Source organism: Astatotilapia calliptera, chromosome 23, assembly GCF_964374335.1.
Source record: "Astatotilapia calliptera chromosome 23, fAstCal68.1, whole genome shotgun sequence".
In the NCBI taxonomy this organism is placed as follows: Eukaryota; Metazoa; Chordata; class Actinopteri; order Cichliformes; family Cichlidae; genus Astatotilapia; species Astatotilapia calliptera.
Window position 1 is genome coordinate 9,211,718 of NC_137443.1, and position 24,417 is coordinate 9,236,134.

At 40.1% G+C, this 24,417-nt stretch overlaps 1 protein-coding gene across 1 annotated transcript in view; it reads right to left on the reverse strand.

Annotated features, from left to right (window-relative positions):
• The window catches only part of sh3rf1 (SH3 domain containing ring finger 1), a 50,925-nt gene that overhangs the window by 19,466 nt on the left and 7,042 nt on the right, over window positions 1-24,417 (reverse strand). The window contains exons 3-4 of the mRNA XM_026157752.2: window positions 629-904; window positions 38-133 (exon numbers count right to left, since the gene is read on the reverse strand). Coding sequence (XP_026013537.2) covers window positions 38-133; window positions 629-904 — 372 coding nt within the window. The remainder of the gene's footprint in view (window positions 1-37; window positions 134-628; window positions 905-24,417) is intronic.

Consider the following 24,417-nt stretch of genomic DNA (forward strand, 5'->3'; position numbering starts at 1 on the left):
GATTGGTGACACTGTAGAGTCCCGTTAGTCGTCTTACCTCAACATACGAGATGGGGAAAATTCCAATTTTATCTCCCAGCATTCCCTCGGCCCAGTTTTCATCTACTCTGCGGATCACAGTCAGGATATCGTCCTGAAATTCCAGACAGACAGGAAAACACTCATTAAGGATACTGCTAACTAAGAGAGTTTCTCATCCTTGAGGAACAAACACTGAACAGAAATAATGAGGTGGGTGCAAAGTTTTATTAAACGGTACATGCCCACGAGTAAAAACACAGGGGTCATTGTGTTTGGAAAAATACTTAGTAAGCTTGTTTAGGTTTTTGCTCATGTGGCACAAACTGATGAAAGAATAAACAGCAGACCATGACCCAACAGCTGGACAGACATAACTGCTTAATTATTGTAGTTAAGACGTTCCTAATTACAGCTGTTCATCAAGAAGTCTGGCTGAAAATCTAAACCATTTCTCTGGGCGTCAACAACCCTGACATTCCAACATACACACAAAACCTGAGTAAATGAAAGCTTAGAAGAAAGAGTGTCACTGTAATGAGAGGTATTTTTGTTTTACTACACTGACCATGTGGCAGAAGTGTGGGTTTGCAGTGCTGCTGCGCCTCACCTTTGAGAAGGGCAGACAGTCCTTGTCGGCCTCTTTATCTTTGAGCTCAAAGTCATAGAGAGCTTTGCACTGAGGTGGCGGCTGTGGCAGCGGCTTAATAACTTGGACAAAGTTGGTGGGGAAAAAGCCGTGGACTCCACCCATCTCACCGTGGTACCAGTTCTCATCCACTTGTCGACGCAGGATGATAATGTCACCCTTGCTGAATTTGAGGTCTCCTTGTTCCTTGCCATCGTAGTTGTAGAGCGCCTTGGCACACGGGAGCTGGGGTACGCCCTGAAAACCGAGGGGGAGAGAAAAGATTGAAAAACTTAGTTGTGGACAGCTGCATATAAAGCTCAATCATTTTGTGCCTGAAGCATGTGTAGGAGAAACTACAACACACTTATATGATGCAAAGATGCAGAGTGACAGGGTTTTCATGAGTCAATATCAATATGAAAGCAAACAGCCAACAAACACAAGTCAGTGTACTGATGACAATGGCCAATTTCTCAGGACTTCCACAGCAGCCAGCAGATATCTAGAGAAGTCATTACTTATTAATGCAAAAAATAAATAATAAAAAACATGATAAAAAAAAGCTAAATGACATGTATATATGATGAATAACGTGGCAGAAGGACTATCCACAGTTTAAATTTATAATGGCTTGTGTGAATTTTTAACTGACTCTTAAGTAGATGCTAGAAGCATCTTGCATTTATGAGACAGAATACTTTAAATCTTGTTTTCTTACCAAAAATGTGCACGACAGCAACCACAATAGTTATAAAACATAACATTTTAAATGATTATAATTCGAAACAGCTTTTTTAATTGTCCTGGTGTGAAAACTGAGAGAAGTCATGTAAATAAAATGCCTGTCCAATCCTGTCAAGTCTGACTTGAAATCAGACGGGTTGTTTAGTCTCTTCTGCCCAGTGCTGGAGCCAGTGGGACTACTACTTATCTTTACGACGACTTATCTTTTTCAGCTGTTTAAGCAGGAAATGGATAGATGGATGGATGTTATTGTACAATATAGTGAAATTCCATATATGCTCCAAAACATTTCCTGTTGTGTAGTTTTAACATTTCTTTAGTTGGAACAACAAAAAACGGTAAAGAAAAATTAATAAAGTCTGACATTTTAAATGGAAATTGGACAGAATCCACACCAGGACCGTAGCAGTGGCGGACATGTAGCTCACAAGCATGCATTCAGCCCCTACATGAATGTATTCAGGGCTGTAACAAGTTCAAAATAAGGTTGAAGATTGAATTTTGACAAACCTACTCTCCTAAAGGACCATTAATCTGCATGCAATCAAAGCCTGATCAAACAGAACTTGTGGACTACGCATATATTCACCCGTTTATCGAGATTAGGAAAAGCAACAAGTGCTTTTCACACTTATAGTGTGGCCGCGGCTGGTTGTGAGGAGAGAGCGTCTTCAGAAGGCTCAGGGCCCTGCTCGCTTTATCTTGCAGAGGAACTTTTTTTTTTTAATCTCAGCCTGCTAGACCAGAGTCCTGAAAGGCTCATTCAGGCAATGACAATCCAAGTAAAGAGGGACAGCAAGTAAGGGGGAGAAGCAGCATAGAGGATAGAGAAGCATCAATGTTCTCTATTCAGGATGGGTGTCCATGAGGAAGGCTTCAGTCCAGACAACCCCCACCATTTATCATGCTGCTCCCTTTGGAGTGATCAGAATCACAAATGCTATGAAACAGACTGGAAAAAACTGATAGTGTAAAATACACAGAGTAGAGCCTGCAATGAAGACTCAAGTAGATACAAGAGAGTGAGGGGTTAAAAAAAAGCAGAGTTTGGAGCTCTGCAGTCTTGTTAAAAACTAATGAACTGTTTAAAGCCTCAGTGGAGAGTAAAAGTACAGAGTGAACCATGATGGTGAGCCAGGGTGACATTGCCCTGCTGCAGAGAATCACCCAGCCTGAAGCACAGAGCCAATCGCTCTCCAACTCTGCTGGTCTAGCCTGTGGGAGACAGAGAAAGGGGAGGAGCGGTGCTGCAGCCCCCTGCACACTGCACTGGAACTGGGCCTCCTTTCAGGGGGAAACGGGGCTTTTGAGCCCACCCAGGCCTGGCAGGGAGTTTCGTGATGAAAATGCAAATGAAAGTGCAAACTCTGACATTTTTGTTTTAAATGACAGAACAGGTTCAAGCCATACAAAAACAAGTGGATATAATTACATTGTAAATATAAAATGCTTGTCCCCCTCAAACTGGGACAATTGTAACCACTTGTTTGTACACTGAGGCCAGGACTCAATAAAAACCCTTCAGCAGTAGCGCAGTGTCCAAAATCAGCACTCTTATGCAATCGCTTCTGTACACAGTAAAAGTCATTCAACATGCTAATAAAGTACAAAAACTCTACTGGAAAGAGGCTCATTGAAAGCCATGTAAATTTCAGATTTTCCAAATAATTCCATCAATCTGGACCATTTTTTAAAAAAAATGCATAGATAAATTAATAATATGGTCAACGGACCTTAGCAATGGATGCTTTGTCAGCTTTCTTTTTTTTTGATGGAGCTTTTCACTGAATATAACAATAAACTTCATTCATTTGTCCACTAGAGCTGATCGTGCCCACTCAGGATAACATTCGTGATTTGAGCAAACACAGAAGTAGCTCTCAGTTCTGAAGAGAGTTTTAAAAACAACTTAAAGAAGATTTAAAGAAGACAAGGCCGAGAGGAAGACAAACGCAGGAGAGGCGTGCAGTCAACTTTCAAAATAAAGGACCTGATGCAGACGAAACGCAGTACTTCTGAAGCAATCCTGGCATGATTTTAAAGCAGAAAACAAACCCGCGACACACATCAGGGGTACTTCCTTTACCACCAATTTGTGATTTCAATCTCCCCCTCATGCCTGGTGAAAGGAGGCACTCTTATTCCAATTTCTACTTCCATATTTGTATTTTTTTTTTTATTCTACTAGAGTAGCGTTAAATGATTTCAAGTATAGAAAAATGTTCATTTATTTCATAATGCACCCACTTAGTTCATCATCTCCCAGAAACAAGCTGTTGGAAGCTAGATGCAAGAGTGTGCATAAGACTGTCTTAAACTGGGGGTGGGGGCTAATATCCGGTGTGAATCCATGGAGACAGTGCTGTTGTTTCTGCAGGAGACTTTCATAAAGAAGCACCATCAACCCTGACCAAACATCACCCTGGAGAGCACAAGAAGCTTCTAACAGGAACATATGGCGAGCTAAAGAGCGTCAACCACATGAATGCTATAAAAAAAAAAGAAGTCTCTCTCACACACACACACACACACACACACACACACACACACACACACACACACACACACACACACACACACACACACATTACATAAACACACAAGTGCACACAAATCATTCTCATCTTTATTGCTTTTAACCCCTCCCTGGGGGCAGGATGGGAAGTGTACATCTCTGGATGAATGTTGCTGTGGAAAAAGCGCTGTCCTGATTTCAAGCTCAACTGCCAGACAGCCAAGAGAACAGCCATCTACAACACACGGTCAAATCAAGTCGTCTTTTTTTCATTACAAGCCTTCAATTGTTCAACATCTGCAGTGAAAGTTTATAGAAGTGATTATACAGCAACAGCAGCCACTGTCGTGTTGCTGTAACACAAGGTCGCTACTCTAAGAATACGCAGATGGCTAATGACTTTTAGCCTCTTTAAACATTTATAATCCATGATTACCAACAGCAGCAAAATCCCACTTCAGCCCCCAAAAAGCAAAAGAGATAGTTTGCAGGCCACAAGACATTTGAGGGACATTAATTTTTCAACACCAAAATCACTAAGAGTGTTACTTAGAGACAATTTAATACCACCCAGCTGCTAAATTTCAGCTAAAATAGTAGATAAGTGGTGTGGTGAAAGAAATATTTAGGTTTGCAGACACCGTATAAATAATTACAGTATGAGCACTGAGAAAGCACAAGTTACACCAGGCAGCTGTTTCATAACCCCATTAGACCGCATTAGGTTGTTAATACTTGTAGTAGTTGTTATTGCTACCCCAAAACAAAACTTAAATAATAATTTCTGGTGAACAAAGCACCACTACAGATTATAAATAATTAAAAAGAAAATGTAAAGGCCTGCATTACAGAGGACATCTCTTGAACTGAGGCTACAAGCTCACAGGCTAGCTTTCAATGTCAATCCCACAGTAAAGCCTACTCTATTATCGTTTTTGAGTCTAGTGGGATCATAATTTACAAAATAACATTATGTTAAATTCAATATGACTTGAAATTACCAAATGAAACCATACATTTTTGTAACTATATTTTTTTTAAACAACCAGAGTGCTCGCCACCTGCTGGTCAGTATAAGAAATAAAGGCTTGAGGTTTCACTTTTCAAACCCAGAATCTGTCCTCTTGTGCTACTGAATTTTAGGCATTTTATGGGTATTTTTACAATGACTGACTAACTAGAGTCACAGTTTGCACCAGTCCACTGTGGTTTTATGAATTCATATTTTCTTCCATTACACTTTTTTTTAAAATCTGAACTGGAAGGCATGCAAACAGGCACAGGCAACTAGCTAAATCAACTGATGTGGGAACTGCTCCAAGAAAAAAAAAAGTCAAAGGAAAAGAGCAAAGGAAAAAGGGTGTCCCAGTGAAAAGAAACTCAACTTGAATCCTCAGGATCCAGGTAACAGCAACATTACTAACATGAAACAAGACTCAACTGAACTGGAAGGTAAAATTCGCTGCTCGATTTGTAAAATATATGGTGCCGAGGTGACAGATATATGGAGAGCAGCAATGGAGATACGGGGGTAAGATGCTAATGCAGCTCAATGAGATTAACATTAAGCAGGGAAACGGATAAGAAATTGTCATAGTTAAAAGTAATTGCCAAAAGAATAATCAGACACAAAAGTAGGACTTGTGGTTCCTCCCCAGTTTTCAAACATGAATGTTATAGTGTGATGTATAAGCAGTAACAAGTGGGGGAAAATTGCACTAGAAGCTGTGAACACTAACCTGTGTTTATACACTGGAAAGCGGTACAGACAGATCAGAGACCGCGAGAGAGCCAAGCCCAAATGTGCAGAGCATCAGCTGGTGTGAGCAATAACTCTTGTATTGCAGATAATGCAATTAGACCTGTGCACTAAAGGGATTTAGCTGTTATAGTGTTCCCTTCCACAACACTGGATTATAACTGAATTACTCGAGTTTTACTCTACAGCACAGCAACACGTCAACAACCAGCGAGTAGGCAGGCATAAAATGTATGCAATGTCATGGAGGAAAGACTAGGTCATATGGGGATAATTGTACTAACAGCTTGCCTTTACACATGTCATGTTTGCAAGAGACGTTTTAAAGAAAATATAGCAGACCTTTCTGTGAGACTGTTGCACATGGTTCCAGCACACTGTTAAACTGTTATGACGAAAAGGTTCATGCAATCAACCACCTCTCCAAAATAAAAATAAACTCTGAACATGATCAAACGTACTGCAGGGTTTTTCCTGGCTCAGAATCGCTGTTTGGAGGGTGTCTACCCACAGCTGCGAGAATAATTGTCCACATACACTACAGGCAGTGAGTTCAGCATTTCCCACAGAATTAGGACTGTATTCGAGGAGGTAACGGGGGGGCACAGGGCACTCATGCATTAGCACGTGTGAGCACTTGAGAAAGGTTTTACATCTGTGCTTTTCTAAAGCAGTTAATAAAGAATACACTTTGTGACAATAAATAATAGAGAACCAAATAACTGCCTCTTCACTGAGTTTTCTCTTTCCATGGAAAGACTCAGACTCCACCATCTTGAGCCGTAGACGGTGACGGCACTCTTTGTTCTACTCTTTAGCCTTGATGAGTGGCATATGAATGAACCAGTTCTCCACCTGCTGCAGGTTCTGGTTAGATTGGTCCACCAGCTTACAGTAGAGAGAGGAGGGACTATGAATGCCAGCTGCACTTCATTAGAGCTGAAGATCATCCAACCGCAGACAGACAGATGACGAGAAACACCTCAACAAGGACCTAGCCAGCCAGGTAGCAGGATTTAAAACAAGAGATGGGAAGCTAGATTGTTAGCAGTGCCAAGACTTTCAAAATAAGAGCAAGGGGTTTGCCTACCCAAGTAAGGTCTATATGTGGGAAACATGTACTTGACAAAAATAAACAAAACAGTTACTTTTGAACATTTCATAAACAATAATGTCTCTCATGCTTTAGTAAATGCAAAATGTAACAAAACTTATTGATAAATGATTAATATTAACCAAAAAAATCCTTTATTTTTTGTTAATACTGATTATTTTGTAAAAGAGTTTTGTTTTGGGGGTTTTTTTCAACACAAGCTACACTCGTTTATCGCGCATGTACGTATAAACAGAAACAGACAAAAATAGTTTGTACAATTAAAAAAAACTGTAAAAATAAGGACAAAACATGAATCAGACAAATACAACTTGTTACGGCACTATAGTTGTTCAGTTAATATCTTCCATCTAGGTTTGCTTATTACAGAAGTCTACATCATTCACCACTTTATCACTCTGTAATCATACCGAGAGTGACGTGACTGAAGTTCAAGCGAGTGGGAACTTCACCGATACACAGATGTTCTGACTTAGACTCACACAGTATGTGATATTTCACATAGCGGTCAATAATTCCCCAACTATAAATCAATCTTTGAATTGTGTGCTTGGGAGCCAGGGAACTACTGTTGTTAGAAGATTAATCGATTATGAGATCAGAACTAACTTTGTAACATTTGATTATATAATCAAATCCAGCATAATAAGTGAAGGCCTAATTACAAAAATAATTTTATTACATCACTGAAGTAGAACGAAGGATTTCCCCTTTGGTTTTCTTCTCGTAACTACATTTTGGGGTTTCCGGGAATTTCTTTTTGCAGGAAAAATTCTACACTGCGTAACAACTGCTTCTGTTGTACACAATCTGTGTGTACAGCTGCAACATCAGGGATACAGCTAACTTTTGCTCTGTCAGCAGTCCAAGGGTTATGTGTAACCACAGCAGACAGAAACCTTTACCCCCTATGTGCAAGTGCCAGACATTACTCCACTCCCATATGGGCACCTCCAGATTCTCAGCAGGAGGTGGAAGAATGAGCAGAGGGGTACTACTGCCAAAACTGTGTGTGTATGAGGGGAGGGGTGTGGGGAGGAGTGTGGGGGTGTCTGTCCGTCTGGTTTGCCCAACAAATATTTCAAGGCCAAGACATGTCAAGCGTTCTACAAGAGCAGCACAGGCTCCATCTGCCAAACTGACCAGGTGGTCATAGGACATTTGTTGTTCATCACCAAGTTGCTGTTAAGTAAAGATCTTGCCACCAACGCTGCAGCACAAGCACTGACACATGATGGGAGTGAAAAATTCTCAGGCCATCTTGTTTCCATTAGTTTAAATTGATTCCTAAAGGTCTTTTTAATGACCATTGCAGAGTGGGCTTTTATCACCGCTTCCGCATAATGTCTAAAAGGCTAAGAGTTTCTTGGCATGAAATGCAGAAACAAAAAAAGAGGGGCATACAAAGGGCAGTGATGTCAAGCTTATGAAAGCCAGGAACGAGAGATGTTAAAGAGCCAAGATGTTAAACAAAATGTGCCAACCACACGAGTGAGCAATCTGATCCAGAAAATCTGAAGCTGTTAGTGTTATAAACTTTTTGTCCTAAGATTTATTTTACTGCACATTTCCTTTCAGTGTTTCCATGGACTGTGCGTTTTAAAGGTTTCTTCCAAATATTAAATGCTTATTGGTGGCACCAGTGGGTCTGTTTTCATCCTAAAAAAAAATCTTGCATTTACAGCTCTTCTGAAATTGCCAAGATCAGCTGACTGCTATCAAAGTAACTTACACTTACACTACAGATTAAGTTAATGGCACACACATTGCTTTTCACACTCCAAGCTAGAAAAAGTACCTGACTTTAGTAACCTGTAGAGCCTCCCTGAGCAAAGAGCTCCATTAGATGTGTCCTGTAGCTTCTTATGGTTAACAGCGATCATTCCTCAGATGCAGTTGTTTCAGTTTAATATTTCTGATATCCTGATGAACAGCTCTCTTTACGTCATGTGGCATAATTATTTTAATCCAGGTCAGGACTCTGACCTGGCCATTCAAAAATATTAATTTCTTCTTTTTCAACAACTAGTCGCTGATTTACTCAGGTGCTTTGAGTCCATGTCTTGTTATGTGCTCTTTCAACCACTCCTAATCTTCCGATCACAGACAGCTGTCCTGACATTATCCTGTCAAATGTGTTACATAAATTCAATTTAATTGTTCTCTTGGTAACAAAAAGACAATCATGCACCGATGTAAGAAAGTCACTCGAAATCTTGATGCTCCCTCTACCTGGTGTGAGAAGGGAACATTGTCACAGAGGAGTTGTTAAATAACCTGGTAATCTTTTGCAAACACGAAATGTACTCCAATGTTTTATACTCAATGTTCAATACTTTCTTCATGGTATCCTTACATTAATACTACTTCCATTCAAATCTTTCTTATACTAGACACAAGTTGCAGAGACTCCTGCAGGTGTCTTGCTGTTATTCATGAGTTCTTTTTCAATTCTTGCAGGATGGCACATTTTGTTCTATGTGAGATCTTTTTAGAACGCCCACTATAAATGAGAGTCCTGAAATTCTTCCATCTGTAGTCAATTTGTCTCCTTGTGTATGGATGAATTGATGCGTATCCATGCTCAGCTTTCTGCGTCTCTAAAACACTTCATTTAAGCTCCGTTGAAGGTTGTCATTTAGGCATGGTTCACACCAAGCACTTGCTTTCAAGCTTTATTGAAGTTATTTGTCCGTAACTTCAATTTGTATGTCTTTATTTATAGAGAGGGACATGTCTACAAACCTAAATCTGCACTGATGCACAATGACACACCGATCAGAACCATTGCGACACCGATTGCCACATCTGGTGTATATATGAGCCTGACCGATTCACATTTTTCTCTAACAACTATAACTGCTATACCCGACATGATGCAAATGATTTTTCAGATAATACAACACTGACAATTTAAGTTTATTCCATCTTCTGACATTTTTTTTTTTACATGTCTAATCACAAAGAGTGTATCAAGTTTGCCACAGGCCCCATCTTATCTTAATGACCTTGTAGTACCATATCACCCTATTAGAGCACTTCGCTCTCACACTGCAGGCCTACTTGTTGTTCCTAGAGTATTTAAAAGTAGAATGGGAGGCAGAGCCTTCAGTTTTCAGGCCCTCTTCTGTGGAACCAGCTTCCAGTTTGGATTCGGGAGACAGACACTATCTCTACTTTTAAGATTAGGCTTAAAACTTCCCTTTTTGCTAAAGCGTATAGTTAGGGCTGGACCAGGTGGCCCTGAATCCTCCCTTAGTTATGCTGCAATAGACGTAGCCTGCATTGAGTTTTTCCTTTCCAGTCACCTTTCTCACTCACAATGTGTTAATAGACCTCTCTGCATTGAATCGTACCTGCTATTGATCTCTGTCTTTCTTCCACAGCATGTCTTTATCCTGTCTTCCTTCTCTCACCCCAACCGATCGCAGTAATTGGCCACGCCCCTCCCTGAGCCTGGGTCTGCCAGAGGTGTCTTCCTGTTAAAAGGGAGTTTTTTCCTTCCCACTGTCGCCAAAGTGCTTGCTCATAGGGGTCAAATGATTGTTGGGTTTTTCTCTGTATCTATTATTGTACGATCTACTGTACAATATAAAAAAAAAAATTGGAACCTGAGAGGTTAGATGACTACACCGAAGCTACCCGTCGAGATACATCCACTAATTATGATAGTCTAAATTTCTGTGTGTCTCCTCGTAAATCGTTTCTTAAATTTAAAACAGAAACACAGGCTTATGAATAGCATGCCATTTCCCTCCAGCAGTGCTAGGTCTTTAGCTTTACTTATGGGAATAGTCCCAATCTGTGCCACTGGTAATGCTAATTACCAGTGGCACAGATTAGTTTCTTTTCTTTTTTTTTAATATAATACTCAATTACATAATATTGAAATGTAGAAAATTCACTTGGCAGGTCAACCTCTAAAATAAAATGAAGACTGGGAAGTAACAAGCAGGACATGCCAAAGTTTTACTTTCTGACATTAGAATAATGGCGTCACACAGGGACCTTGAGATGAGTTCTTGTCACACCAGAGCCTCATGACAGAGCTTACTCATCTGGAGTTGTTGTCTCACTCTCACTCTGAGACAAAAGGAAAACTTCCATTCTCGAGTTTCTATGGAAACGCCACACAGGAGGACTTTTTTTTAAAGCTATTTATGGGTCTCTTGACAGTGCAGTGAATCTTATGAAAGAGAGTCATTCAAACTCCAGACAGTATCCTACTCTGGGAGCGAGCGAAGATGGGGGCCCAGCATAGTGGCAAAGTAATGGAAGTAACCACCTTAAAGAAATACTTTGAGAGTTTTGGGAAAATGCAGTTTGTTTTCTTGCCAAGGTTTAGATGAAAAGATCAATGTCACCCTCATGTCTTGGCTCATCGTACAAGACTACAGCCATTGGCCGGTTCTCATTGCTTTGCATAGAGACAGAACACAGGAAAAATGCTCATCTAAGTAATAAGTCCTAGCTTTATAGTGGGTGTTTAAAAAAGAAAAAAGAAAAAAAAGCTTAGGCTGGAAACTTCAACTAGCCTAGAAAAATAGTCTGTTTCCTTCCCACCCCCTTTAAAGCTCATGTTTTTGAACTGCACCAAAGAGTCAATTTTTCACCTTCTTTTTCAGAGTAACTACAGTACTCAGCATTGCAGAAAGTGCGACACTCAACAAGATTATCACCCTTTGTGGGAGTAAAGTTTAGGTAGCTGCTCTGTAATTTTGAAAAATTGTAACATTTGTGACTAAATGAGATAAACTGTATGTACTAATTACACTGGATTAGCCAGAAACAATTGTTCATATCTGGCTAAAAACTGTGCCAGAATCAACATGCCGAAATCAGAATTCATAAAGTTCAAGTGGTGTTTAGCACTGGTGTGGCAGAAATCCTATATCTAAATGGCTGAATTTTGTATAGAAGGAAACGAGCAATAATCCATTCAAGCTTTCCAACAACTACAACAACTCACTGAGCTTGTTTGTTTCCCTCGCTACATACCAAATTGCTTCCCACACATTTGTCTACAGGCAAGAAAACACTCGGCAGTCTGGAGGCCAGATGGAGGCCTGGATCACATGTGAGAAGAACAGGAAGTTTTCAGAAGCCCTTGAAACTCTCCTCCTGTTCCTCCTCATGTTCTTCTCTGTTCCTAGGTCAGCAAAAGCGTCTGTGGGTTTTTCTGAAATTTATTTACAGACACAATGTCTTTCATCCCACTACATGCAAATTACTAAACACATCTATGGAGTAACCGCTCGCTGACCCCAAACAAAATACCGTTTACTACCAGTTCCTGGCCCTCCTGTGTACATTTAGGGTTGGTGGGAATCTGGACACTAGAATATAATATTTTTTAGAGTTGAGGTACAAACTCCATAAGGATACCATGTGCAGCTCTAGGAACTATATCTCTGTATAAAGGTGGTGTAATCACAGTGAGGTTGTAAAAACATTCAAAAAGATGTTTCTGGCCCAAGTACACTTTGTAAGCTACAGATTAGTCATCAGAGAGAAAGCATTTCTGAAGTAAAGGGGTACGGATTTATAGTACGGTATATACACACACAATGCACATCTGCCACACATACGGTTTTCATGAAGCTCTTACGCATGTGGGTAAAAGTGCTGGCTTTAAACAAAACAACTTGCACATGAACTGGCATGTCTCTCTGTGCAGCCTTTTGCATATGGGCTGATTTCTTTACCTGGCTGGCCTCATATGAGGGGTAGAGCCTGGTTCTGGGTGGCCCTGGGATCACCCAGTCTGCTTGTCTGATTTGAAACTGAAAGATCAGAACTCTTTAAGTCTGTGCCAGTTCATACACTGTGCTTAACACTGGCTCTCACAGGAACCCACTCAAATTTCAGAGCAGACAGAGTGAGGAAGCAAAATGTAAGCTAAAAAGAAACAGAGCGAGATCAAAGACTGAAAAGAAAATGAGGCAAAGAGAGGAAGAAACGCTTGCCCTCCTGAACCTATAATATAGCTTTGTGGCACAGACACACTGCCATTTGGTCAGCAGGCTAATTTAGCAACGCAAAAACAACTGGGGCAAGAAATCACTGGGGCACACAACTGACGTGCCAAAAACAATAATCTGATAATGATTAGAACTGCTCAATGCAGCATTTTTCATGTTTTAAACACCTTTTAATTGCCAGCAGACTCCAACTTAAAAACTAAAGACTTTCTGAACCTCTGCTGCCTATAACAGTCTTGCCTCTGTTTGAAGAACTTGGGCTGGACTTTCTATGCACTCCTGTGTCCTCTGCTGCTGCTATTTTCAGATCCCAGCCTGAACAGTGAGCAATACTAACTAACATTAACTCTAAAATTGAGTCCACTAATCATAATAACCGTCTTTCTAAGTAAAGACAAGCATGTTTGTACACAACGCAAAGCCTGCAGACATTACAATACCAATATGAACAGAGTCATAGGTACTCCTGTAGGTCTTCATCTGGCTTGTGGGATCAACTAAAACCCTTAAATGTCATTCTTCTGGGGAATGTTTTCTAAAAATGTCTTTTTAAAATTACTTCCCCAGCCAAGTTTATGAACTAGACATCATCAGATGATCCAGTGTAGCTAAAATACAGATTAAAGCTTGCAGGCAGAGCGTCACTTCCTCGCCCACTAACATTACCTCAAGTAATTTTTATAAATGTAAAGGGTATTTTTATGCCTTTACTGGATATTTGAGCAGTCAAGATAGACAGGAAAGTGGGGAGAAAGAGAGGAGGACAGGATGCCGCAAGGAGCTGCAGGTTGGACTCAAACCTGCTTCGCTGCACTCTGGCCATGTGGAATATGGTCACCTGCTCGCCTACTGAGCTAAACTGGCACCCCAGCATGCCCGTTCTGACTCTACCAAATGCAAAAAATTTATAAAATAGAGAAAAAGGTTCTATTCAATATGAAACTAAACTAATAATCGGGCCCATAAAGTTGTAAGGAACGTGTTTACTGAGGTCAAAAAGGAAACTGAGGGACTTCTTTACTTCTATACACAGGAAAGATTTTTGTAACCACATATTTCACCCCCTGTTGGCCATTAAGAAAAATGCAGCTTTAAGACATTTCACTACTTAAACTATAAAGATAAGTCAATCTTCTATACCAACTATGGTCTCATGTAAGTCTACTTTGTATACCTGAGAGCCAGTATAATAACAACAGTATGTATGATGGTCTCCCAGTCACTGTAGTGTTTTGTTAGCATAAACAAACCAACTGCAGTTTGTTTCACGGCCGCAGGTGTTTTTAATTACAATGGTTTACTGGAAGTCGTGTATAGCTCTTTACAGTCTTGTAGACCAGATCAAGCTGTCTGTCAAACAGTAACTAAATTTATGCACGTTAGGAAAGTCCACGTAAGTTAATTACAGTATTACACAACCTCTGATTACACTGTAAAACTATTTAAACATTTTTGTACTGAAACGGATTACAAGTCGTCTCCTGTAGACGCAATGATAACATTTTCTGAGAAAGCAACTCATTAATCAGCACATTAACTAGATTAAAATGAATCAACTCAATCATTAGTGAGATTTTGAGCTCACAGGCTTCTTTTGTCACGTATAATAATAATTAATAACCTGGATTAGCACAGAGGAAGTCAACTTGTATCCAAGATACAACGGGATTAGTTCGCAAATGTCACAGTATCTGTGTATTGAGTACTAGTCAATATGAGCTGAATACTAAGCATTTCCTCACATTACTCTCCACTGTGTTGGTGAAAGCATGCAGTGTCTGTAGCCTTTTGTTCTCTCAGTCATTCAGGGTGAGCCACCTGCTCTGCTCTGCTTCAGCTGACTTTAATTTACTCAGGGTGTTGCAAGGCAAAGGGAAATTTGACAAGAAGCTGGGCGACTACCTTTTCTACTATAACCACTACTATCTTGTGTTCCAGTAATCTTTGTTTAATGTGTGCATGTTTCTCATATAACTGCTTATCTTTCAATTGCTCTGTTGTATGTCAGAGCAGTGGTCAACTGAAGAACATTTGCTTGCACTGGCTGATATTTGTACGCCTCTACAGTGGACAAACAAAGCCAGGATATTGACACAGTACTGGAAAAAGGCCAAGGCACAAACACTGCATCTGTTCTCTGAGTCAAGGAGCAGCACAGCAGTGACCATTTTTTGCTTTCTTAGCAAAGTGTGTGAGTGTATTTGGCCAGTCCACCCTAATTCAGTGCAGATGTAACGTGTAACTGCTAGCCTTCCTTCATGTGTCTGGCATCCCAAACTAACCAAAGAGCAAATCTGGGAAAAACTGTAAATAGTTCAGCGTCCTCACTAGCATAAGCTGAAAGTGTAGTCCTGTGTACTCTACAACCCAGTTTACCTGCATGAGAAACCCATTTCTGAATTTTAGATTTCTCCTCTTCTTCTTATCTGTGGACCATCCCTTAGCTCTTATTAAAGTTCAGTCTCTGCTAACTGGTTAGCCCTTCCCGTGTTTCCCTGCCAGGAAGTTGACCGGGAGCTGCTGTGGTGATCCTCAAGGTATTTCATACAGAATTTTATATCTCTGCTCTCCGGGGAGTCTCTCCTGGACTCCAACTCAACTAACAGTGACTACAGTTGCTTTATGCACTTCAAGATGATAGAGTTGGGGTTCATCCATGGAATAAAGAACTAACTATAGAGGCAGCAGATTTTGGCGCACCCATTTCATCCCCTACTGCAACAAATCAGTTCAAGTGTGTGGGAAACAGTATTGCTTGACAAGGTCATTGCACTCTTTATTTAATAAGCTTGTGTCAGTCCTGAAGCTGTAGACCTCTGCTTTAATAAAGTACAAACTTAGTTTTAGTGATCAGCCACAACATTAAAACCACAGACAGGTAAAGACTGTAACACCGATTACCTCATTACAATGAAAGTTTGCTTCTGGAAACTCTGAGTCCCAACATTTTAAAAGGCACTGCAGATGAAGCAGACCCCCTTCAAGCAATGGCACGCCCTTAAAGCAGCAGGACAAAAATAGTCACAATGGACTCAGTTTTCCAGCCCCAGATTCACTGCCAGACACCACCAGACCCCGAACATGTATTGCATAGTGTATCGAAGCAGTTTTGACAGCACAAAGCAGAGCTGCATAATTGCAGGCAAGTGACGATAAATACTTATCTTCATTTTAAATATATAATAAAATAAGCATTAACAAGAAATCTCTTTTATAAGCATGTTGCTGACATTTCCTGCCCACATTTGCCATTAAGGGCAGACACATGGGCAGAGCTCATTAGACATTTGACGAGATTCACATTTCAAAAATCCCAGGTTGCTTTGGTGAATCATCTCACAGCAAGACAGATGCTGGCTCTTCTGAAACTAATCAGGATGTCCAGATTCATAGCTAATTGGCCTCTCGACATCATCAGCGTGAATTTCAGAGCCTCTCAGAAAGGAGAACAGAAAAGCAGACTGCCCGGCTCAAACTCGCACCAACATTTCAACATAACCGTCACATGTCTGTTTGTGTACTGCCTGCACACCTGTGTTTTTGTGGGTGTGTACCGTATAATGGGCCCTCATGGATCTAAATTCAGTCTGTGACTCATTAAAACAAACATTGCTCAGGTTGTGTCAGACCAGTCATAGAGTACTGTGTGTGTGTGTGTGTGTGTGTGTGTGTGTGTGTGTGTGTGTGTGTGTGTGTGTGTGTGTGTGTGTGTGTGTGTGTGTGTGTGTGTGTGGGGTTGGGCTCAATGTACATTTGTCTCCAATCAGAAGAGTTATGATGGGGTACAAGTTGAAAGCAATTCTCAAGTCAGTGCTTGTGGTGGGATGTGAGTGCAGAAAGCATATAATGGATGAGTCTTGGTCAGATCTCTCTTCTATTCAAGTCCCCTTCAATAATTAATCATGTGTTGTCAGCAAGTGAGACCTCACACACGTGGAGTTACTGAAAACACAGCCATCCAGTAGCCTAGTTTTGAATATTATGACGAACTTTCTTGCAAAATAAGTCATATAAGACTCCTTTTTAATCATCTGAACCAGAAAAGAGACGCAAGAGCTCAAAGAATGTATTCAATAAACAAATGATTAACCACAATGAGTTTTTTTAACCATCATCTTTCCTGGTTTAAGTCACTGAAAGCTTTTTCTTTTTACATTACAGCAAAGATCTATAGAAGCTAGTCTTGTCAGGTGGTTAGTAATTCCACGACATGGTTATTTCATCTAACACGACCAAACTTCTAACGAATAAATATAAAGCCATAACTTAAATATTTTTAATTATATGACACATAAAAGTTACATTTATAGTCAAATAAGTAAAAATAAGGAAATGAGGATTGTAAGTAAACCCCCTCCACAGCTTTTACTACTACTAAACATGGGCACTGTTGCACAACAGTAAGCTGGATTTCACTTTTTCTGATTTAAGAAAAGAGCATCAACTATTACATTACCTAATATATCTTATTAGCCTGCTGCTCCTAATAACCATTATATTAAATGCATTTTTTTCACAAAAAACAACATTTTCCTTAATTTGTATTAAACCGACATCTGTCCACTTTTGTGCATCACTTACGGTAAGCTAAATTATTCATTCCTGTATGTAAACAAGCTTAAAGAAGATTGAATTCACCCTGGCTGATGCATTTACACACTCACTACTTTCTCTTCATGCTGGAAATGTAAAAATAACCTCCCTCATTTTCTCAGTCTTCATCTTCTCTTCCCGTTTGCAGAGGTGCACACAAACAGTTATCTTTCGTTTGTGCCCAAACAAAGCCAGAGTTATGGAAAGTGGCAAGTGCTACATGAATTATGTGTAGCAAGAGACATAATAAGCAAAGAGCTTTAGTGGAACAATGAAATTGCCCAAATCCATCCTAAAAGGAGGTGGAACAATGATGCGGTGGTTAGCACTGTTGCTTGGGTTCCTTCAAATGCAGCTGCCGGATGGGGATGTGTGGAGTTTGTGCCTGTGCTTGTCAAGGATCTCTCTGGGTAGCCTGGCTTCCTCCTTAAGTGGTTAGGTTAGGTTCATTGCTGATTCTGAATTGGTTGTAGCTGTGAACATTAGTGCAAAAATGCTGATAGACTGACCACCTATGAGAGCTGGGATAGGCTCCAGTTCCCTCCCCCGTGAGTTGGATGAGCAGTTGGCAACACTGATAGACGGCCAGGTGTTCCTAGTCGAAACCCTGTTTTTCCCTACAATTTTACTATGATAAAATATGCCCGGTGAACTTCTACTGAAGTTCAGCTTCTACTGAAGTTCAACCACACCATGACTGGCTTGGATCTTTCTCAGTTTGGCTATAGACTGGCTCTTTGTGGAAAGGTAGGCAAACACTATTGTTCCACAAAACAGATTGATATTCTTGAAACGTTGTCTTTTATGATATGTGGTTCGGGCTGTTTGTCAAATCCAACAAATCTGAAAACACCACCTGAGCCACTTATCACATTTTCATAGATTTTATGACTATTCAATTAGCTGTCACTGAAAATGTGTTAGATGCAGATCGTTTGTTAAATTGAAAAGGCATTTTCATAAATCAAGATTTTATGCCCAGAGCTCTTAAAGTGATTAGCATGCAATTTGATTTTTCAAGACGTACACAATCCTGCAGTTCACTTTCCCTCAACATTTTAGTTTTACTTTGTGATCCAAATAACTTGTGACAAACTCAACTATAATCTTGTGCTTCGGGGAGTAGACTGTACTTTCCAAGCCTCTTCCGATTGCGATTACTGTTCACACTGCAAGTAAATGTGTTATGGCATCCAGTGGTGAAAAAGATGTGGCTGGACAGTTACATTTATCATTAACACTTCATCATCTGGATACCCAGTCCCTTCTCACTGCTGAGACGTCTCTCAGGGACAAATGCAGATTAACTGCACCGCTGGGCCTTGAAGAATAAACAGGAAACATTTCAGCACATACAAGAACACCAACATGGAAAATCAAGACCAGAAATCCTAAGCAGACATTTCAAATATTTGATGTACTTTTTCCCCCCACTTGGGAAATAAGCAAGGTGAGTCAGAGGCTTCTGCAGCTGCTTAAAAGGTGGGTTAAGAGCAAGCAATAGCCCCAGGGTCAGAGGTCAAACAACTGAAAATGAAACTGAGCGAATCATGATTCTGCCTGAGGGATGGGAACTGAACACTTAACATGCCAGCAGTCAAACGGTCCATGGATGACCAATCCTGGCCCACCAAACACAACACAGGGTGAGAGGTGAAACTGTTATGTTAAGGTCAGCCAGGTATTAGAGGTGCCTCGGGAATACTTTGTGGTTAGGGGGGACTCCTGCCCTCAAACAGCTGACAAAACATCAAAAGGATAAATTATACTGAAAACAACTGTAAAACAATTTAGTGTTACTTCATCACGCACAAGACAGACTAGATGACATTTTTATTTTGCTGACATAACCTGAATTATTGTGTGACAAGCACAACTGAGAGGATTGTAAAACAAAAAGCTGACAAGTGGTTGGTCCCCAAAACATTTTTCTAAGAGCCTTTACCCAGGCGGCCACTCGACCACACACATACTCACACACAACACAGGATCTAAAGAAAGGCTTTTGTTAGCTTCCACAGGTGTGACTGGGACTGAGGTAAAGAAGGTCGTGGATGCTTGTCTTAGTATCGTCATGCTGACAGACATGCCAGGAGATGTGACAGACAAAAAAAAACCAGAAAAAAAAGACGACCACTGGCAACTGTGGCATTTTATGTTTGGAGGACCACCCAGAATCTAGTGTTAAAACAACATAAAAGAAAAACATCAACACACACTATTTACAAAACCTACACAATGAAATTAACCCTGTGAGGTCTGATGCTTCTTTTATCGCACTAATCTAAGAACTAAAAATGTAACTACATGTCACAGCAAAGCAGACCTCTGACTCTGATTGGTCTGTTTTTGAGCAATTTTAAGTGTAAACACATTATTGACTTGTCGAAGGACACTGATGGACATGCTGTTTTTCCTCATTTTTTGGTTGTGACACTATATAGACTCTGGGTCCTTCCTGTGATTTAATAAACGTGACTTCTTCAAAATGTGTTTGCTTCAAGTGCAACATGAACAGCTTAGTTTTACTTACACGGGCGCACACACAGCAGGGATTCAACGCATTAAGGCTTAAGGCATTGGTACCCTGACCTCATGCTATAAGGAAAAAAAACTTCTTCTGTATTTTGAAAATTGTTTTTGTAATTCTTGATAATCTTGGGGGTGATGTGTGTTTTAACATAAGATTTACCACAACATGGCTGTGCGGTCTAGTCTGTAAGTGCTACGTAAGGCTTTGATCAATTGTTTTTTTCCATGTAATAGAAAAATAAATTTGCTATTAAATTTGTTAAATCTGCACTTTTTTCTTCATTTGGTTTTTTTCCCTCTTTGAAGTGAACTCACTGTCACCTCATTTTCATTATCAAGGTTATTATAAAGCAAGCATTCAAGCAATCAATACACAGTCAGTGACATAAAAGTCTTTTTGAAGGTTTTTTGCTTAGCTGAGATTGCCACAGTCGCTCTGAACCAAATCTCTATCAAGGTTTTTTTTTCTGCATAGAAAAGATTCTGATCACCCCACTATTTAAAAAGGTGATCCAGAGCCAGAGGTGGGAAATCAGCAGCACTCAAGTAAATGAAGACCCAGTAAATAAAGTTGGCCAAAGGAAAATATTTAACAAAGCATAAAAGACGTTTCCACCTATCAAATTATCAAAATTGTTAAATAAGGCCAGAGTCTCATTATCTTTACTGTAAGATCCCCTAAAGATGCACTGTGATTCAGGAAAAACCCTGCCTTTGCAAATGGAAGCCAGCACAGGCGATATCCTCCACACACCACAAATCAAAAACTATTTAAATCTTTTTCAAAATATGTATTTTGTTTTTCTTCAAAACTCAGGGTTTGGGTAGTTCAGGTAATCAGATCTCACAAGATGAAATGTAATAAGCAATTTATAAAGGTACCCCAAAGAAAATGATGGACACATCTCCTGCATGTGGCATAAACCTGACAGTGCCTTGGAACAAAATATTACCACTTAAATAAAGTCTGCCTGGAGGCTTTCAGGTGCAGAAGCACATCGCTGCATGCCTGATTATCAACAGAACTACACACCTTAGTTACTGTGAAAGACACAGACTTGTAACCACAATCACCACATAAACCTTAAAGAGGTGATGTCTCACAACGCAAACACGCAGACGATGCACATAAAATGCATGTTGATGCTTTAAGATGTACTGAAAAGGGTAAATGTGAGCTGGCAAGCAGGACGAGACCCAACAAGCCCAATGTTTAGAGGAGAAACAGTGACCTACAAGTGCTCATGACATTCCTCAGAGACACACCGACACAAAACATCCCCGCCTGTCTGAGAAAATACTCGGAACAAAAGTCTCTTCCTCTAAGCGTCTCGACTAAAAATCTTGATGGACTAAAAACCACAAAAGGCAGACGTACACCTTCGTCTCATTGTTGTCTCGGAAGCGGTAAAACCCTACAATGAAGATGCTTCAGATGCACCTTAATCTCACTTGATTCCGTCTTTTTTGCTTCTCCCTGCGTATTACGCAACCCCACGCATTCTTATTCACTGCATTTGTTCCAAAACATAGGTAGGAATCTGAAAATTGCCAAAAATGATGATTACGGTTATTATTATGAGCATGTTTGCCTATGACATCAGTAATGTGATAAACTGGCAAGCTGCCCAGGTTCCCGTCTTTATGTAGAAGGCATGATAGGATAGCCTTCATTCCTCTGTGAGACTGTGGATTAGTGTATTTACTATCCATCTACTACTAGGATTTAAAATTACAAACTGGCACTAAAATTTTTACTTTGAGGAGGATGCATTCTGCTCATTTACAGTTCCATCTTTATATTTGTGGACTTTACTAGACTAGCTTTGCAGTCTAAACACAAGAAAAACAGATATTTTTTGACATTTCTTACAAGGTATCTGTGAAATATTTTTCGCCAAAGAACCCTCCCCCCAGCAACTGTGGCATTTTATGTTTGACGGACCACCCAAAACCTAGTGTTAAAACAACATAAAAGAAACACATTAACACACTTCTTACAAAACCTACACAATGAAACTAACCCTCTGAGACCAGTGTTAAATCTAAGAACATAGAAATGGAACTACATGTCGCAGCAAAGCAGACCTCCATGACAGCGATCCGTCTGTTTGACAGCAATATTAAGTGTTAACGAACAAGGATGTCTAGAGCTGGTTAGAAGGTTTAGCTTAGTGGTACAATTTAATGCCACAGTGGATTCATGTAGCGCTACATGCTATAACACTAACTGCTGAATATGTGGTGGTACAGACATGAAATTGGAGCCTCATATGTGCAATTATGTAAAAAGGAGGTGAGGAGGACAGACAGAGACAGCAGCGAGTATATTTTCCCCTTCCAGCAACAAGACACAGTAACATGTAGGGAATCCCAGTGGACAACCCTCAGCTGAGCAAGAGCAACAGTGTTAGTTCCTAAAACTTTACTGGTTATGACTACTCAGTATTGAAACCACAATTTTCAAACGCAAAAAACTTGACTTTTGAAATTCGAGCATCTGTTAAACTTGTAATTTTGTTTCTCATGAGGCTTCTTGAACTGAAAGTTTTGAGAAAATATATAATACAAGAACTGGTCCTTTTACCATAGTTATCTGGAGCCGTTTTTCTATATGGTAAAGTTAACAGGAACAGTAGGTTTATAAAGGTTAACGAAATACATTAGCTGAAGGGTTGTAGCTTTTGTATGTTAAACAATGTCCATAGCCTTCTTGGGTCTTTCAATACGTCATAAAAACTATAATAAACTGAACACTGAGAGCAAGCTGAATCCTGAACAAACACGAAGCTCATGTTTAATATGAGCATCCATCTTTGTAGCAGTGCAAAAGTCAAAAAAAGGACAAGTATAAAAAATATAAAAAATATGAAGTGCATTAGATGAGTATTAAAAGATACACAGTGGAAACCAGAGATGAAGACACGCTGATTACTTCACTAGATAGCAACTGTTTGTTTCCTAGGAATGAAAGTCAGCAGTCAAAAGTAATTCAATTCAATTTATATAACGCCAAATCCCAAAGTCCTAACAGAGCACTTTACATAGGAAGGTCAAGACCTTAAAACATCATAAACAGACCCAAAAATTCCCTTTGAGAAAGCACTTTGAGACAGGGAGTAAAAGAACGGGGAGCAGAGCCGACTCAGTGTCTAATAAACTCTAATCTCATTAGTCCTTTAACAGGCTTCAGCACAGATTTAGACAGTGAGGAGGGAGGAGGAGGTACATGGAAGAAATATAGCAAAAAAGAAAATAAAACTCAGCTGGTGTCAGTGGCTCATAAGAGAAAATTACAGGTGGCTCTAAAATCCCGGCATGCACTGTCCAGAAGGTTGCAACTACTTGCAGACCTGCGTGGGAAATATAGAGGAGGCGAGAGAAAAGTGTGAGCGTGTTGAGAGAGCTGGAATGAACAGACCAAAGCCCTCTTGAAAAATTCCCAGTGGAAAGCAGTAAGTATGTGTTTGCAGTATGTGGGCAGCGTGAGGGTGTAATGAAGGGGTTCAGCCGCGCAGGCAGAGGTCAGCCAGCCGGCCAAGAGGAAAGGCCTCAACAACTATATGATGTCATCAAAGACCGCCAGCGTGACTCATCGACCTCAGACGAGGGAGGTGCACAGGAATTTTAATGACATCTCTCTACATAAGGAACCCATAAACAGCATTCTTTTTCTCTGAAGAAATAAATCCACTACAAAAGAGACAGAACACACCACAACTTTATTACAAAAATAACTGAGGAACAAAAACGCTTTCCAATGTCCTGTGGGTACCTAGATATTAGACAACTTCCTTCAATCAGCTGAAAATAATACTAAATTAGAAGGCTGCGCTTTGCTTCCTGTGTGTTTAGAATTAATCCTTGAGGACAATGTGAGATAATGCCAGGAAGAAAAGGCTATCAAACACACCAGGCCTATAAAAAGAAAAAGGCAGCCCTCATTACCAAAGAAGAGACAACGACCTAATTACATCCCAAAAAGGTCAGGAAAGTATATTGTTTCACTTCACATCAGCTAATCACATAATGACACGCACACACTCATAAAGAAAAACACTCAAATCCTTCATAGCGTACAAAAGATACAAGCATCATTTGTATGTATTTTCCTCCTAAATGTAGCCTCCAAACTGTAGTTAATGCAGAGTGGAGAATTGAATTAAAAATTAACTCTGACAGTTTTATGACAAAGGCAGAAATTATCATGAAAGACAGTCTATTTTTATACTCTCAGTGCAGGCTCAACTCTCCAGAGAGAGACAATGATAGCTGAAGATATTCACTAAAAACTCTCTCCGATTCTTCCCCTCTCTCCTTCCTTTGCTCTGACCCAACTGCTATGACACCTGAACCCTGACCTTTGACTTCCAGACAGATCCAATAGCTTTACTCGCTCTCATGCATAAAACAAAAAACAAAAACATAGGAGTTATTTGTTCTCAATCCGCATGAACAAAATACTATGTTATACGAGTCAACGAGCGAGAAAGGCAGACAAAACACTCATGTAACGGAGCACCACGGAGG